At 51.7% G+C, this 13,237-nt stretch overlaps 1 protein-coding gene and 1 long non-coding RNA gene across 7 annotated transcripts in view; one reads left to right on the top strand and one right to left on the bottom strand.

Annotated features, from left to right (window-relative positions):
- The window catches only part of USP46 (ubiquitin specific peptidase 46), a 93,474-nt gene that overhangs the window by 52,728 nt on the left and 27,509 nt on the right, over positions 1–13,237 (bottom strand). Inside the window, exon 1 of one of the 6 annotated variants that reach the window (XM_077847988.1) lies at positions 7,002–7,162. The exons of 4 other annotated variants lie outside the window; for them this stretch is intronic. In XM_077847988.1, the coding sequence (XP_077704114.1) occupies positions 7,002–7,037 (36 nt within the window). In that variant the 5' untranslated portion in view covers positions 7,038–7,162. Of the gene's footprint in view, positions 1–4,474; positions 4,505–7,001; positions 7,163–13,237 lie in introns of those variants that run through there. One more of the 6 variants, XM_077847990.1, reaches the window with a different exon arrangement.
- Positions 6,942–12,819, top strand: LOC144283636 (uncharacterized). Its single transcript, XR_013352193.1, has 3 exons — positions 6,942–7,080; positions 11,895–11,987; positions 12,580–12,819. It is a non-coding gene; the product is annotated as an uncharacterized LOC144283636 (long non-coding RNA).

Here is a 13,237-nt window from a genome sequence, read left to right on the forward strand (position 1 = left end):
GAGACATGGCCAGGACAATGACGCATGCCAAATGTAGCCTCAACACTCAATCAACGATCCTCTCGCTTCTGGTCTATAATCTGCTTGCTGCATGTTCTCACCTCCTGGTCATCATTCCCTCAACCTCTAGCTTCCATCCCTTCCCAACCGTTCTGGACCTATTCTTTGCTCTCCCCATGGGGTTCCCCCTGCATCCTCTTCCTCTCCCTCTCCCTATTTTCAGACAAAGCTGGGAAACTGCCCTGGAGTCCCCGGATTAAAACCAACCCAACACAAGCAACACGGGAAAAGATGTTCAGCCCCTTAGTAAACAGGAGAGTGAACCTGTTAAGTCACAAAGATATCACTTCACACCCATCAGACTGGCACAACATCAAGACAAACAATACTGGGTGCCTGCAAGCGCGGAGAGCAGGTGAACTCCCCAGCGCTGCTGGATGGAATGCAAACTGGCACAACTGCTTCGGAGAGCAATCAGGCAATAGGTCAAGAGTTGAAGATGCCCGTTTCCTGTGATCCAGCAATTTCTCCTCAAGGTATACACCACAGAGAAACTTTAAACACGAGCATAGGGAGACAGGTTCAAATCTGTCATGACCAACGCAAAACATGGTAAGCCCAAGGGCGCACCAACGATAAAATGAATCTATCGTAGCATATTCGTGAGGAGTATCGTACGGCGGTTGATAACCTAGAGTTACGTGCATTTTAATGGATAAATCCCAAAACCACAGTTTAAACCAAAGCAAACCGAGAAGGAGAAGTTTAGTATCAGAGAGCGTGTCTAAAACATGATAAAATGATGATACATCTGGTTAATGAATATATGTACATATCTAGTAAAAGTCTATAAACACAAATGATAAATGCCAAGTTTGAAATAGTGGTCAGTGTCCGGAGGAAGGAAGAGTGAACTGAGGAAGGGTTCGCTTGTGTTTGTAGTATTTTATCTCCTCACTGGGTGGTGGATGGAAACCCACGGTGTTCCCTCTATGATTCTCCACACTTTTCAGTAGGCCCGAAATGTATCACCACCCAGAAGAGTCCCAAGTCTAAAGTACTTTAAAGCACGATCAGGCCCTGAAAATGGCATCAGACCTGGATGGGCAGGAGGAGACTGGACCAACAGGTGAAAAGTGAAGCCTGGAGAACCCATGGGGTTTCTTCCATACTCTTAACAAATATCCAGCACAGAGAACCATTCTTAAAATTGTAGTAAAATTTCACGTAGAGGACTTACAACATACCCCAAATTCTTGGCAACCATCTCAGGACAGAAACATTCCAAAAAGCCTTAATGCCAGGATTGATTGTTCACACAGAACTTGTCTCAAAGTATCTGCTCGTTCATTTTGGGGTGGCTTTTCCTCTTAAAAGATCAGCAAGGCGTTTCAAACCCTCATATTAGCAATTGTGGTTTCACCACAATTGAAGGCAACTCTAACAATGTACATTAAAATATTTAGGCCAGAAGCATTAACTAGACTAAAAGACACCAAACTCTTCCAGTCTGTTTGCTTTGGGCTGGCTCCAAGGGTGGGCTACAGATAAAACCACCAGGAGATACCTTTCTGATGATGACACCGCAAAATTAAACACTATCATAAAGCCTCAAGTCATTTCGATGAACTAGACACGCCAGGCTGGGGAGAAAAGGGACATGGAAACTACAGAAATTTCTCTTAAATGGAAAGAGAACCAAAATTGAATTGAATTTCCATTACAACCCAAACCACCAAAATTCCACACCAGTTAAAAAATAAGTAGGTTTTATCGTATGGGTGAAATGGAACACCACGTTGATATCTAGAAAATAATATTGCAATCTTTCACGCTAAGTAAATATTGGCATTCAACTTTGTTTTCCTCTAGGATTCCAAGAAAAGACAGAGAAAAATCTATAGGCCTAATTGTCAGGTCCTGACCCAACACAAACATCTACATATTAGACTGGGAGACCAGAAGAAGAGAATTTTTCTTTCCACGTTAGCCCACCCCACCCCAGGCTGCAATTTTTAAAATCTGACAACTATCACAGTAGATCCTCACACATGACTTTATCCACTCCCAGATGATACATTAATCTAAGGTTACAGTCTCCAATTATCTTTTAAGAATGAGAAGCAACAGTACCAGAGGAAGAGACAAATTACGCCTTCTCCCAAATTAAAAGATGTACATAGATATTTTTTTAAATCTTAAAAACATTTTCCAACTAGTCTCAAAACACTGCCTCATGTGACTGATTTAGCAAGATAAAACGACCTCTACACAATCCTCTAGTTTCAAATTTTTGCTAATTCTACTTTCCCTTCATATCAGGGTGATTTCATTTATTTAAAACAATTCAAATATGGCACTCACTATGGTGTCCAATAATATCCTGGGACTGTCCAATGAATGTTAAAATGCTAATGGCTGGTAAATTCGACACAGTTTTAAGTAAGGTGCTTAAGTCCTTAAATGGTTGCTAGACAATTAACAGAAGGAGATTTTTTTTTTTTACACTTTAAATATGTGTTTATTGTATGTCAATAAAGCTGTTAAAAAAAAAAAGAAAATGATAGTGCTTGGTTCATAATGTACTGTGTTGAGGAGTTTCAAAGTGAAATAGCGGTGGGTCAGTCCCCAGCTAGAGGCTGGTACTTCTCCTGCGGTTGGCGGTACTGGTGAGGCCAAAGGTCACCACTCCATCCTCACAGGACATTTTGCCTTCCAAAAGACTTCCCATCTGTGTGCTGGGTCAGTCAACGGTAGGTCGCTGCCACTGGCCCAAAGAAGACTGAGAGAGAAAGTGAACCCACTGGCCGTGGACCACCCCTGCACCCCCCACCTGGGTGCATCCTCTTTTGGGAAATCCTCAAAACCTCTATTCTTCCCTGAACTTCTGACACCAGCATCCTCAGGGATGGACCGGGGATCAGCTCCCTGACCTCTACCCACCTCGGTTCCTCCCTCTTCATCAGGCTTTTCACACGTTGCCTTGAATTGATCTTTCAGATGCTCGCCCCATCTTGAGAAAGAGGTTTCTAATAAAGATTCTTAAGAAATATTGTTCATGAAGAAGCCTCGGACAACCCAAAAAAAATGGACAACCCAGCTTTACAAGGTGAGAAAGACTAACGTCTCAAGAAATACAACCACCTGTCCAAAGGCACCATCACGCTCAGGCTGAACTAAAGAGCCACAGGAACAGATGCCAGGTCTAAGTTACACTGACTGTAGTCATGTCCTCACATAAAACAAAAGATAATCAGACTCTGGTCAAATGCAAATTACATTAAGAAACATCCTGCTGTGTTCATCAGTCTTTTCGTTGTATTGCTTCTGAAATTCTGTTCAACCTTCATCTGTGCAGATAACACACCGGATTGAAACTGTTGAGTCTTCACCAATGCTGTGCCCACAAAATAAGAAACTGCTGAGTTCCATGGGGATAGGGACTCCCCTCATTCATTTATGAAGCACCTACAGCAGTATATGCCAACACGCTCATAGCCGATCCTCAACAAATGGGTGCTTATGGGGACAAACACAGAGTCTATCTGACACACGGCATTTTCTCTACAGTACATCTTACGGCGCTATCAACAAACGAATTTAAGATTTCGAGGATTCAGACCAATTTGCGTTGGTACAAGTCACATTTCTAGAGGACGCATTTGGTTTCTCCTCAACAAACGCTGCCTCTTCACAAAATTTCCCAGGCTCTTCCAACTGAAATCTTAACCAGGAAAAACAACAACAAAACCCCACAACTTTCCATTTGTTGGGCCACAAAAATACAAAGGGAGTTAAATCCATTGATCTGGACAGAAAATCAGAGGATTATCAACAAGGGACATTTCCTCATGCTTGGCAGCAGCTAGTACCTTTTAAAAATTACAACACACCAGCCAAACAAGCTTTACTATCTCTGAACCAGACACGCTGTGTGGCTAAGCTGACACAAGCAAGCTGATCAAGGATCACTATGGCAGGAGTTCACATGGATGTAAAACTGAAACAAATAGCAACGATCATTAAACTTCCAGTGGACCACAAAACTTCAGTGGGGAAGGAGACAAGCAGAGGGATGTGGATATTTTCCAACACCCCGATAACTAAAACCGGCAGAAGTGTGAGGGGGAAAAAGAAGGTGCTCGTTTCTCGATCACAGAAAGGATTGGCTACAAGTTGTGTTTCTGCTCTGCTGGGTCCTTTCTTGTCTGGTTGAAGAAACAAATCTGCCTTTCAAAGCTAGGTCTCGGCTTGCTCAAGTCTTACCTAGTCTTTTAACACCCTTTCTGGACACATCATCCTGCTTAAAATATGTCAATGTGCCTCCTTAAAAAAAAAAAAAAAAAGCAACTGGCACTTGCTGTTACAACAGCTACGCAAACCAGCTAGGACCTAATCATGTTAGGAGTGGAAAAGCCCAATTAGAGCCCCAGAGAGAAACTAAACAGTAAACAGAGATTCAGACAAGACCTACCTGGAAACAATTCATCATCCAGTGAAGAATCTAGACAGGGGTCTGGTGAAAATGTACGTTTGATCAGGTGAAAAGACAGCAATGTCTTCATCACCAAGCCTCCTGGCGTGGGAAGTGAGACTGGGAGGGACAGGGGTGACCAGAGCCGGCTTTTACACGGGGCGGGGCTAAGGATTCCCATCCCAGCCCTTGTATACTACTGCCTTTCGGCGTGGTTTGCATAAATGAACGTGGGGCTTGTTTGTAGTAGTGGCTGCTTCCACCAGGTCCAAGAACGGATCATCTTCGTTGTCCTTTAAACCATCGGAAGGTGACATAACAGTGAGAAAGATGTTAATAATAACAGCTAGTCCTCACTGAGTACTTGCTATGTACTAGGCCCTGTAGGGCAGGAGTTCATTTAATACGACAGGCTAATGAGGCAGGGACCACTGTCACCCCCTCTTTCTGAACAAGGAAAGTAAAACAGCAACTTCTTGTTCAAGGACAAAAAGCTGGTACGTGTTAGAACCAGGACTTGCACTTGGCTCCAGACACAGTGTCCAGACGGGCACAGAAAAATCCCTACTTAGGAATTACTGGCTCCTCCCTTCACCCGGGCGATGATCCTAACTCTGGTGCCCTTCGCAGGGACTCAGCACGAGGTGTCAACTCTGCCAACACAGCCTGCACGAGAGCACGTCTTCCCTGCAGCCCGCCTCCTTGAGTTTTATGGGACACTGGTGGTGACACTATGCCCAGGTGTGCCAAGAAGCCCCAGCCGCACTGGGGCGGTGCGGGGACGGCTGGACGCTGGCTTCCTCTTGGGACATGGTCGCTCCGGAGTTCCCAGTCTACTTCCCTATAGAGAGGGATCACCCCAGGCAAGCAGGGGGGGAACACCACCAGGAGCTGGAAGGCTGAGGCCACTCAGCACGCCCGAGAGCTGCTCTGGTTTCACAGATCCGCTCAGAAAGTGGTCTTAGCAGAGACAGCAATCGGGAAGAAAGGCATCATCACCTTTTCCCTGCACCAAGCCACTGTTAATGCCACTCGACGGGAAGGGGCAGGAGCCCTGTGTCTGTGTGGAGAAGGAAGGAAAGGAGAGGAAATGGACCGGCTCCAGGAGCCACCCACCACATCTACCTGGTCCTGCGCCAACACCTTTGCGGCTCTCACCCTGGGAAGCCCCAGCATTTGCTCTGCATTTGCCCGCAGCAGCGACGTCCAACAGCGCTGAAAACTGAAGCCAGCGCCTGTGGGTCTCGATTCCACCCCTGAGCTACCACAAGGCTCCCCGATGCTCCGTGGCCCCGCGTTCATCTTGCAGGAGAATGTGGGGCAGAAGATTTAAAAAGCTGTGTGACGGGGGAAGGGTACCCCGATCACCTTACCCCCAGGCTTCTCCTGCAAGCCTTCTCAGATTCCCTGTAGGGGCCTGTACGGTGAGCTTCAAGGGAGGTTTTCCCCAAACCGGCATTAAGCGGACACGTGTTCCAGCTGGAGGAGGGGCCCTTGGATGGAGGGCAAGGGGACCCCGGAGGGTGAAGGCAAAGCACGCGCTCCCTCGCCCTGCCCAGGAGGGCCACTGCCTCCCTCATTCCCGGGGGCCAGCAGAGCTGCCCGAAGCTCTGACAAGTGGGGGTGCCGGCGGGGTGCACCCTGGGAACCCGAGGGCCCGAGGCTGTTCCTGCAAAAAACTGAAGAGGGAGAGCACAGGGGGGAACCCAAGTTAAGCGAGGCCACGTGATGGGCCCTGCCCCGCCAGGGCCGAGGTGTCGCCGACGTCGCCGGCCTCTGCCGCCGGCCTCTGCGCTCTGCGGGGCGCGCAGCAGAAGGGGCAGGAGGACCCTGGCGACCTCCTCCTCCTCCCGCCCCGGGGCGGCCCCACCCGCGGGGCCTCCGAGCCGCGCGGCCAAATAACCTTGTCCTCCTTCCCCAGGCGGGGAACCCGAGGCATCCGCAGGCAACCCCGCGTGCCCCGCCCGGGGGAAGTTCCCTCGTGCAACCCGAGGCCGCACCTCGTCCCGGCCTCAGCCCGGTCCAGGCACCGCTCCGCCCCCGCCAAGTGCATTGTCAACGCGGCCGAAGGGGCGAACTCAAGACCGCGCGAGGGCGGCCGGGGACGGCGCAAGGGCAGGGGGCGCCCCGCCCCGCCCCAGACGCCCCCGAGACGCCCCCAACGCAGCCCGGGGCGGAGGAGGCTCGCGGGTCCGCGGCCGCGAGGGGGCGGGGGGTCCGGGGGGGGGGAACGGGGGGCGGGGGGCGCGGGGGGGGGAACGGGGGGCGGGGGCCCGGGCCCTCCCCCAACGCCCCGGGGCCGCGGGCCGCCCGCCGAGCGCGGGGCCGGGAACTTCTGGCCGCGCCGCGCGGACCCCGCCGCCCCCGTCCCCGCCCCCTTCCCCTTCCCCGTCCCCGTCCCCGTCCCCGTCCCCTTCCCCCGCCCCGGGCGCCCGGCGGGGGGCGGCTCCCGCCTCCCTTTCTTCGCCTCGCCGCGCCGCGCCGCGCCCGGGGCGCGACCCCCGAGGCGGCGGCGGCTGCCACTCACCATATTACAGATGGAGGCGATGTTTCGGACAGTCATTAGTCTAAAGGTTGCAGCGATCCCGCACCGCCATCTTTATAAGGTGAAAACAGGGCTGTCCATGGTGGCGCGGCGGCGAGGCCGGGCGGCGGGAGGCGGCCTGGGGCCGGCGGGCGGCGGGCTGGGAGCGGGAGGCCGGCGGGGAGGGCGGGGGAGGAGGAGGGGGCGGGGCGGGGGCGGGGCGGGGCGGCGGGAGGCGGGGATGGCGGAGCGAGGGAGCCTGGGCCGCGGCCGGCGGCGCGGGGAGGAGGGGCGGCCCGAGCGCGCCCGCCGCCTGCAGCCCGCGCCCCGAGCGCCCCCGCCCGAGCGCCCCGAGAGCCCTCGCCGCGTGCAGCAGGCGCCCCGAGCGCCCCTAACCCCGGCGCCCCCCGCCGCACCCCGAGCGCCCCTACCTCGAGCGCCCCCGCCGCGCCCCGAGCGCCCCCGCCCGAGAGCCCCGAGAGCCCCCGCCGCGTGCAGCAGGCGCCCCGAGCGCACCCCGAGCGCCCCTACCCCGACCCCCCCGCCGCGCCCCGAGCGCCCCCGCCGCGTGCAGCAGGCGCCCCGAGAGCACCCCGAGCGCCCCTACCCCGAGCGCCCCCCGCCGCACCTCCGCCCCGAGGTCCCCAGCGCACCCCGAGCGCCCCCGCCCCAAGCGCCCGGAGCGCCCCCCGCCGCCCCCCGCCCCCCTTCTCCGCGCCGCGTTATGTCCCGCTCCCCCGCTTCGGGCTGCAGCGCGGGGCCAGGCCCTCGGCCGCGTGGCCGCCGCAGCCGCGCCCCGCAGGTGCCCCGGGTCGACCCCGAGGCGGCGGGGGCCCGCGGGTAACCGGGGACCGCCCGGGGCGCCGGGCGCCTGCAGGGGTCGCGCGGGCTGCGGGGCGGGGCCGGGGCGGGGACCCAGCCTCTTCGTTCCCGCCGCCCGGCCCGCAGCAGCCCCGGGATCCCCGCGGGGTGCGCGCCCGGCGTCCGACCTTCCGGCGGGGACCCGCGGAGCGAGCGGGGTCGGGCCAGCCCGGGAAGGGGCGCCGCGAGGGGAGGGGATGGGGTCTGCGCGGAGGGGAGGCCAGCGACGCGCTCCGGCTCGGGCTCGGGCAGCGAGTGGCCGCAGCAGGTGCGAAAGAGCAGTCCGCGTCCTGGGGGAGCACTAGACGCGGGCCAAGGAGCAATTGCAACCCACGCAGACCGGGAACCCAACTTTTCCGCATCTCAAAAGGGGCCTCTCTCTCGGGGACCCAGCCTCATGAGGCTTGGAGAAGGGGGTGCTCTTGGTTCATGCACATTTCCTGCAGAAAAGGTCGTGGCTTAAAGCGTGAAGCCCCACGGTTGAGCCCATTTGGCCCACTCCGAATGTGAAACAGTTGTACAAAGTTGCACTTCAGTGCTTCCTTTCCTTTTTTTCTTTTTCTTTTTCTTTTTTTTTTAAGATTTTATTTACTTATTCACGGGAGACCCACAGCGACAGAGGCAGAGACACAGGCAGAAGGAGAAGCAGGTGTCTTGCCAGGAGCCTGTCGCAGGACTCGATCCCACGACCTGGGATCACACGACCTGAGCCAAAGGCAGATGCTCAACGACTGAGCTCCCTCCCCCGCACCAGGCTCAGGGTAGTGCTTTCAACAGAAAAGTTCTGCGAGGGGGATCCCGCAATCATTCTTAAACCACCGATACATTAATGACAAACTAAATTAGAGGATAAACTGATAATTTGAAGCTTTTTTTTCTGACATACTGGGAAAATATCACACTCCCTAGCCTCCATTATTTACGAAGTGTTACTGGTGTCAGGTACTGCAGGCCATTGATTGCCGAGAACTTCAGACCTGGGGTGTAGAGGGAAGACAACTGCTGAGTGAAGTTCTCTGGGAACTTGTTGTTGGCTCTATATATGCCAGTGCATGTAAGGAATAATATTTTGGGGATCCCTGGGTGGCGCAGCGGTTTGGCACCTGCCTTTGGCCCAGGGCACGATCCTGGAGACCCGAGATCGAATCCCACGTCAGGCTCCCTATATGGAGCCTGCTTCTCCCTCTGCCTGTGTCTCTGCCTCTCCCTCTCTCTCTGTGTGTGTGACTATCATGAATAAATAAATAAAATCTTTAAAAAAAAAAAAAAAAGGAATAATATTCTGGCTTCTGTTAAGTTGTTCAGCCATCATCTTATTCCCAAAAACATAGTGATGATAATAGTTAACTACGATTTCTTATCATTTTCAGTCATGATGTTCTTTACATTCATGACCCTCAATCACTTCAGATGATTATTATGTCTTTTGCAGATGAATAAAATAGGGATTAGAGGGTTAGGTGTCCTACCTCCACGGTGTTACAAATGCAGTGGGAGAGCACCATGGGAGAGTGGAGGACAGCAAGACACCCAGTATGGCCGGTTGGGTAAGAGGCCTAGAGAGGTTTTAAGACTTGAAGAAAATCACAAAACAGGTTCAGGAGCAAACGTGAGTCTAAAACCCAGGCCTCACGACTCAATTTCACAGACATTCCATTCGAAAGGCATTAATCCAATGCCTTAAATGATAGGGAAATTTTATACCGTAATAGAGTTCAGTATTTCTGCCAATATTGGCACAGTGGCTTGAAAGTCCAGGGGATTGAGAACACCACTGACATAATGGAAATAGAACATCATCTGATTACTGAGTGCTATATCAGCACGTTCAGAGGATCTTTTGCATGCCTTCTAACAGCCTATGGCCTAAAACCGAAGTGTTCAATATAGACGAACATCCAGATTGAAATGCAGGCAGTGAATTACATACACAACAAATCAATGAACACAGTAGATCTTGTCAGACTCATGAATAATTAAATACATTTTTACACTAACACAAGGTTAGTATTCACACAGGTCTAAATTGGAAAAGGCATCAGTCAAAGAAGAATCCTAACCTCAGCCTCACTGAGACTCACTCAGCCTCCTTCCTTATTTGAAGGAAATAACAGGTGAAGTCATAAAAATGTTGAAAAGTTAACAAGAGAGCTTGGAGGCAAGTATTTCACATATACAGGCCTGCTGGTATAAAGGTATAGAGTCAAAATTGAGAAGGGTAGGCAAAGGGAAGGATGGGATACAGGCTAGCACCAAACGGTCTAAATAAATTTGAGGGAGGCAGTCACTCCAGGTGGCATGCCCCTTGCTCCCCAAAGTGTGGTCCATGAGCCAGGGGCATTGGCCTCACCTGGGAGGCTGTTAGAAGCGCAGACTCTTTAAGTTCCCACCCCAGGCCTGCTAAACGAGACTCTGCGTACGCAGCGTGAGGAGCACTGCCAACCCCTAGTGGTGGCATTCTCCGTTTTTGCCTGCCCAGTTTCCAGATTCGATTTGGGGGGAAGCTTCTCATTTTCAGAACCTATGGTTCAAGTATGGCTGACCCTGTTCTCCGGGTCCAGAGCAAGGCACCAGATCCAGGCCTGGCCAATGGGAGCCCCTCTCCTGGCCCAGCCACCGTGGTTGGTTCAACAAGGTGAATGTATTATAAGCTGAGCCCATGAGAGTCCACGCGGGGCCTTTAGAGAAACAAGTGCTCTCCTTCCTGAGTTCCCTGAAGTGATAGGATGAAATCTGGAGCTTCCCTATTTCCATGGCCCGAGATTGAAGCCAACATAGAAAAGTGGAACTGAGGAATGGGTGAGAGATCCTAACAGCATCATTTATCTACTAGCTGCTAGATCTATATTCTGCACTTTTCAGCAACTCAAGCCCGTAGAGTCCTGGTTTTCTCTGGCCAGTTCAAATGGAGTGTCTGCTACTCGCAATTGAAGGAATCTTAATAACCAGCGTCTTCCTGCCCCCCCCAAAAAATTAATGAGGTTCGGTCTGAACCCATGATCTTTCCTTTTCCTGTCTTCTCCACAAACTAGACCAATATTTCAAGGTCTCCCTTCAGATTTGCGTCCTCCATGAGGCCTTTCAGATTGCTTCCCCCCCGGCCCACCACCACTACCAGTGAGCCGCTATATCCACGTGGTTCCATGCTCTCCCCTCTGTTGCTGCCAGTTTGTCTCTCCCACTCCCATTCCTCCTCTTTGCGTGGTCCACGCTACTCAGCCCTCAGACAAACCAAGAAAACTTGAGATGCCCTTATTATATGTTCTTGTAGCGCCTTCCTCTCTCCTCCGCACCCCCCTTTATGGACTTTATATTTGGAACTATGTCTCTGCCAAATAGCACACTTCATGGAGGGAGGTGAGTGGATGGTTGTCAAAATGAACCCTGGATCCAGACTGCCTGGACCGGCTGTGTGACCTTGGGCAAGTCTCTTAACCTCTCTGTGCTGCGATTTCTGTCTCTATAATAGGAAGAGAGTAAGAGTACCCCTCGTGGAATGCGACTGCACTAATTTATGTAAAGTACTGAGAACATGCCTGGCGCATACTAGCCACTGTATAGAATAGCTGCCATTATTATGCCTCTGATTATTTGATTAGTGTCCGATTCCCAAGCCTGGTCAGACACGAAGAGACTGAGAGGCAGTCCTGTTTCCACTCACCATTTTACACCTAGAGAAACACACAGTTCCTCATCCATAAGAGGAGCCAAGAGAGTGAACATTAAATTTCTGGACAATTGCCTCTCTCCAAGTGGCCTGGAAGCTCCTGGAGGGAAAGAAGCTTGTCTTGTGCATGTGTAAAAAAAAATCTCATCCGGTCCCAGGCACCGTGCCTGGCACATTCTTTCCTTTCCTTTTTTTTCCTCATTGCCAAATAGGTTATTGCAGCTCATTTGATATGCAAATGCTAGTAAACATTTGGCTGTCCAAGGGGAAAATATTTTGCTGGCTGTAGAGTTTGCAACCAGAGTGGTTTCTGTGGATTATATTCCAATTCTGTGAGGAACTTTATGGCAGCCTTTTCTCCTTTTCAGCGTGCGTCGGACACCTGTCTGCTAAGGACATACCTTGCACCAGGAGCTGTGCGAGCAGCTGGCGATCCTAGGATAGAAGAAGGCGGTCCCGGGGTTTGTACTGCTCGATTTCTAATGCAGTGTTCATTGGCATTGTTTACGGATATTTTTGCTACTTTTTTGCATGCAATTAGTAGAACATAAGGATAAGCTAACTTTGGAGTGAACATCAAATTAGAGTTCCTACAAGAGGGAGGCTACATGGAAGATCATGAGTGTGTTTAGGGGTGGGTAAGACTCCCTAAGCCTTCGGAACAATGTGCTTATTTTGAAGTGCCAATTGAAATGCCATGGACAGGTTTTTAAGCCAGGCTGGAACATGATTAGGTTGTTATTTGCTTCTACATTTTGGTGAACTGAGAGAGAGCTGGCTCCCAGTTCTGGGGAAAGAAGGTTGAAGGAGCAAAAGCCCTCCTTGTGAGGCCAGTTAGAAACCTGCGGGGAAAGAGTCCCAGAGTTGTCGGCAGCCCGGGTTTACTTCAGAAGCAGCAGTGGGAAAACAGGAGTGGACAGACCGGAGGCCTTTTCTGGAGATAGTCAAGCTGCATTTGGTGATTGATAAGGATGAATCAAAGAGGAGTCCCGGATTTCCGACTGGAATGAAAAAAAAATGTTTTTGTGCGTGTGTGTGTTTTGTTTTTTTCAGGGAGGGGACAAGGGACAGAGGGAGAAGAAGAGAGAGAATCTTAAACAGGCTCCATGCCCAGCGCAGAGCCCCAGGCGGGCCTCGATCTCCCAACCCTGGGATCATGACCTGAGCCCAAATCAAGAGTCGGATGCTTAATGGACTGAGCCACCCAGGTGCCCCAAGAATGTCACTTTTTACCATAGGGAATGCTGAAGGAGAAGGTTCAGGTGTAGATGGTTGGAAAGAAGCAAGATTAGTTTCAGAGGTGTTGTGCTTCAGATAACCATGAAAAACCTGGATAGTTACATCAAGTACAAATCTGGGACTCAGAAGAAATGTCTGGATTGGAGCTACATCTGGAAGTAATTAATATATAGGAGATAACGCAGGCCATACAGTTATGGATGAAATTGTCTAGGGAGTGTGTAGAGTGAGAATAGACCAGGGGAGAGCCATGAGGAGCTCCAGCATGGAAGGATCCGGTGGGGGGAGGAAGAGGATCCAGAGAAAACGAATGCAAAGCTTCTAAAGTGGTAGAGGAAAAGCCAACCAACGGGCAACACTGCAAAAGCCAAAGAGTATTTCAAGAGGGAGGGAGTAGTCAAATGGATCAGATGAAGCCAAGAGATCAAAGAAGATAAACAATAGTAGTAACAACGTTCAATTCTTGAGCAAG

This window comes from Canis aureus, chromosome 14, assembly GCF_053574225.1.
Source record: "Canis aureus isolate CA01 chromosome 14, VMU_Caureus_v.1.0, whole genome shotgun sequence".
In the NCBI taxonomy this organism is placed as follows: Eukaryota; Metazoa; Chordata; class Mammalia; order Carnivora; family Canidae; genus Canis; species Canis aureus.